This window comes from Brassica oleracea, chromosome C2, assembly GCF_000695525.1.
Source record: "Brassica oleracea var. oleracea cultivar TO1000 chromosome C2, BOL, whole genome shotgun sequence".
In the NCBI taxonomy this organism is placed as follows: Eukaryota; Viridiplantae; Streptophyta; class Magnoliopsida; order Brassicales; family Brassicaceae; genus Brassica; species Brassica oleracea.
Window position 1 is genome coordinate 9,183,896 of NC_027749.1, and position 4,153 is coordinate 9,188,048.

The following is a 4,153-nucleotide window of genomic DNA, read 5'->3' on the forward strand; positions in this document are numbered from 1 at the left end:
TGACGCGTGTTCATTGATCGCTCGGCGATCGGACACGTGGTGAGCGGCGTGTCTCTTCTTCTTCAACGGGTACTCCTTGTTTGGGCTTTGGCCCATAGTGTTGTATGTTGTTCCGTGGTCCATGTGTTGGGCTTTTTACTTTGACCATTTCTTTTGGCTCTTTTGTTTGTAAACTTGTTGGGTTTTGGTTTATGTTGGGCTTAAACCAATTTAATAAAATTCCATTGACAAAAAAAAAAAAAAAAAAAGCTTCCGAATATAGAGCACATAGTCTCGACGCTCGTGCTTTCTCTCTCATAAATTTCCTCACTCGTCTCTCTCAACTTGACCTCTATATCTGTGTCTTGTCCTCTCTCTTTCCCTATCTATCTCTCAAGTCTCAAACCCTAGAGGGAAGTGTTAAAAGACGAGAAACCTTCCACTATTTCCAAAGTCGTGAAATCAGCAGAGATTATCTCTTTATTTTTCTCTCTCACACATCCAAAAAACTTCACGAGTCCCCAAGGAAGAAAAAAACTCTATTTCCAAAGATGAAGAACAATAACAACAAATCTTCTTCTAGCTATGATTCTTCTTTGTCTCCTTCTTCTTCATCTTCTTCCCACCAGAACTGGCTCTCATTTTCTCTCTCCAACAACAATAACTTCAACTCTTCCTCAAACCCTAATCTCGCCACCTCCACATCTGATCATCCTCACCCTTCTCACCTCTCTCTCTTTCAAGCTTTCTCCCCAACTCCAGGTCCTCCCTCTATCTCAATCTAAATAGGGTTTTGTTTTGTGTTTATTGTCTTTTAAAAGTTTGTGTGAATTAGGACAGACCAACTTTGTGTTCCATTGCACTTAGACCAGTTTCTTACCCTTTTTGATTAAATAGAACTCTTTTTACTTATTTAGACGTTGTTGCATATCTAACCCACTCCTTATATTTATCTGTTTTACCTTTTTGTTATGTGTGGATGAGTCAAATCAAATCTAATATCTCCTCCAGTCTATTAGATCTACCTCACAAAAGAAAAAAAATTAATACCTTTTGTATATAATCTTTCACTAGATTTTGTCCCCTTCAAAGTAAAACATTATTTACAACAATACCCTCGTAAATGAAATCAATTTTCAGTTCACCGGCAAGATGAGTCACCCGGAGCTTCCAGCGGCGATGCCACAGCGGTTCTTTCCATGTACCCTGGCGGGCCAAAACTCGAGAATTTCCTCGGCGGTGGAGCCACAACGACGACAGGACAAATGCAACAAGGTCAATCTCTCGGCGACGTTGTCTTCTCTTCGAGCGTAGAGCAGCCACGTCATCCTCCGTCGGCCGCCGAGATCTATGACTATGAGCTCAAATCCATAGCTGCTAGCTTTCTCGGGAACTATTCAGGTGGACACTCATCGGAAGTATCTAGCGGACAAAAACAACAAAACTCTACAACTGCCACAGAGGTTTCCCCGACGCCAAAGAAGAATGTAGAGAGTTTCGGACAACGTACTTCGATTTATAGAGGGGTCACAAGGTGCGTTTGACCAATTATTTGCGGTCTTTAAATAATGAACGATAATCTAACATTCTTCGTACGTAAGTATGTGCTAAAATGCGTAAATGCATGACTTTATTGCAATGATTATGTTTAACTAACTAGTGAAGTAATGTAACAGGCATAGATGGACTGGAAGATACGAAGCTCATCTATGGGATAACAGTTGCCGAAGAGAAGGCCAAAGCAGAAAAGGAAGACAAGGTACACTTTTGTCTATAATGCGCTAAGTTGATGTTTACTATAATGCGCTGTTTTTCGAATATGTACTTTTACTTTTTACCTATGATGTCAAGGCCAGAATCTAACCTCGCTTTTAATTTTGTGTGTTTGCATTGCATCTTTGACTTGGAATCATTACCCAACCGTGGACGATCTGAAATTTGTAATGATTCTTAAATGTTCTGCAGTTTATTTAGGTGAGTTTCATTAAATTCTCATGACTAATTTATTTCGTCATCAGATATATATACCGCTTTTCACCCTTTTCAATTAAATTCTCTTCTGAAATGTTATCATTCTCATTCAAGATTATATAAATTTGAAAACATATTTTATGTTATGTTCAGGTGGTTATGACAAGGAAGACAAAGCTGCTAGAGCTTATGATCTTGCAGCTCTTAAGTATTGGGGTCCTACAACTACTACGAATTTCCCAGTAAATCTCTCATATTTTTATAGATTTATAGGAATTTTTGATATTGTATTATATGTTTTGCTAAGTTTCTCAAGAAATACTTGTAATTAGATATCGAATTATGAGCTTGAACTTGAAGAGATGAAACACATGACTCGACAAGAGTTTGTTGCTTCTCTGAGACGGTAACAATTCATTTGAGATATGTTTTTCTTATTATTGTTGAAAGAAAATTAGATATATTTTGTAACCAAGGTACTTTTTTATTCAATTAAAGGAAAAGCAGTGGGTTCTCTAGGGGTGCCTCCATGTACAGAGGTGTTACTAGGTCCGTTTAAATTATAATCTGTAGATTTTCGTTCTTCATGTATAATCAGTTCCACCAATTATAATTGATATATTCATAAGATAATTAGATTTTATTATAACAATAATGCAGACATCATCAGCATGGTCGATGGCAGGCACGAATTGGAAGGGTTGCAGGAAACAAAGACCTTTACCTTGGCACATTCAGTGAGTCCCATTTCAGTATATTCATGAGTCTGATAAAAAAAAAGGTTGTTGTAGCTATAATCTAACTCGCATCTTCAGGCACTCAAGAGGAGGCTGCAGAGGCATATGATATAGCGGCTATTAAGTTCCGTGGGCTAAATGCAGTAACAAACTTTGATATCAGCCGCTATGATGTCAAGTCGATCGCTAGCTGTAACCTCCCCGTGGGTGGACTAAACTCTAAACCATCTCCAGTAACCCCAGCCCTTGACAAACAAGTTGATATATCTCCATCTGATCCTCCATCTCTGACCACACCATCACTCATCTTCAACGTGGCAACACCGGTCCATGACCATGAAGGAACTTTTTTCCACATGATCAAACAAGACCCAGCTGCTCATTACTGGTCTAACGTTTTTGGATTCCCGCCAAACCTGAAAACCGAGACCCGACCAGTAGCAACCTTTGGGTCAGATCTTCACAACTCCTCTTCGGGATTTCCTATAATGCCGGTAATGCAAGACGAAGGAAACAACTTTGGTGGTGGGTTTGTTGAGTCAGAAGGGTATAACAATCATTCAGCTGCATCAAGTCCTGTCTCAGCAATCCCTCTGCCCTCAACGGTAGATGACGGTAACGCAGGATATGGTGGGAACATAAATTGGATAAGTAACAACACTCCAAATTCTTACCAAACTGCCAAGTCAAATCTCTCCGTCTTGCAAACTCCGGTTTTTGGATTGGAATGAGCTCTCAAACTTATATTAGTGAGTACCAAAGAAAAGGTTGTAGGATAATAAAGAACGGCGTTGTTTGAAATGGGATATTCTCTTGTTAGATTATTTAAGTAGTTTTCTTAAAGATATTTTCAAGTTTTTTGTTTTCACTTTTATGCTTGTCTACTGACCAAGAATTTAGCGGGGATCTGACAGTACTAACTCTTTGTGTTAATGGCTTTATGGGTTCCTTTTTCTCTTTTCAGAACTTCTATTTACTTTTTTCACTTCTTTTTTGTGTGGACAACATGAATTATTGAAGGTGGAACGATGTGTATATAAACGAAAAAAAAAATGGATCTTCAAATAACTTAAATCTAGTCTGCATGGCATTGTTTCGCCATATTTCTGTGTTATTATAATGTCTCTGAGAATGCGCAACATATTAAATAAATGTAAAATATATAGTATATATATGCATGTAACACGTGACTTTGTTATCTTATATATGTCTCTGTTCAACGTGATCTCGGTATACCTCTATGTTCTTAATTCATTCTCCAAATTCAATTACTAATCCAAATAATGAGAGGAAAAGCCTTGGAAATTTGATCGATAGCAAATTGTTGCCCTCTCCCAAAACATAGCTTGTAAGCGAATTGGTTTTTTCATTTGATGCTACACTTGCACCACTCCATTTTGTTTTAACACGCACCTTCGTTTTAAAAATAGTTTCTTTTCGTTTTAACGTTTGCAGACCATATGTGA

At 38.0% G+C, this 4,153-nt stretch overlaps 1 protein-coding gene across 2 annotated transcripts; it reads left to right on the forward strand.

Moving 5' to 3' along the window:
• The first annotated feature begins 301 nt into the window (after positions 1-301).
• LOC106322555 (AP2-like ethylene-responsive transcription factor AIL5) lies at positions 302-3,561 on the forward strand. Of its 2 annotated transcripts, none has more exons than XM_013760613.1 (9): positions 302-741; positions 1,120-1,513; positions 1,656-1,738; positions 1,945-1,953; positions 2,104-2,192; positions 2,283-2,356; positions 2,458-2,499; positions 2,611-2,687; positions 2,766-3,561. In XM_013760613.1, exons 1-9 carry the CDS (start codon positions 531-533, stop codon positions 3,416-3,418), a joined length of 1,632 nt encoding a protein of 543 aa, XP_013616067.1. In that variant the 5' UTR covers positions 302-530; the 3' UTR covers positions 3,419-3,561. The 2 variants fall into 2 exon arrangements, with proteins under 2 accessions (XP_013616067.1, XP_013616066.1); XM_013760612.1 differs by having other exon boundaries at positions 304-741; positions 2,449-2,499.
• The last annotated feature ends 592 nt before the right edge of the window (positions 3,562-4,153 follow it).

Bases quoted from the DNA above. Each gene is read 5' to 3' on its own strand.
- LOC106322555 (XM_013760612.1), top strand. From the start codon at position 531: ATGAAGAACAATAACAACAAATCTTCTTCTAGCTATGATTCTTCTTTG. The intron at 2,193-2,282 runs GTAAATCTCTCA...ACTTGTAATTAG, and splicing joins CAACTACTACGAATTTCCCA to ATATCGAATTATGAGCTTGA. The intron at 2,500-2,610 runs GTCCGTTTAAAT...ACAATAATGCAG, and splicing joins ATGTACAGAGGTGTTACTAG to ACATCATCAGCATGGTCGAT.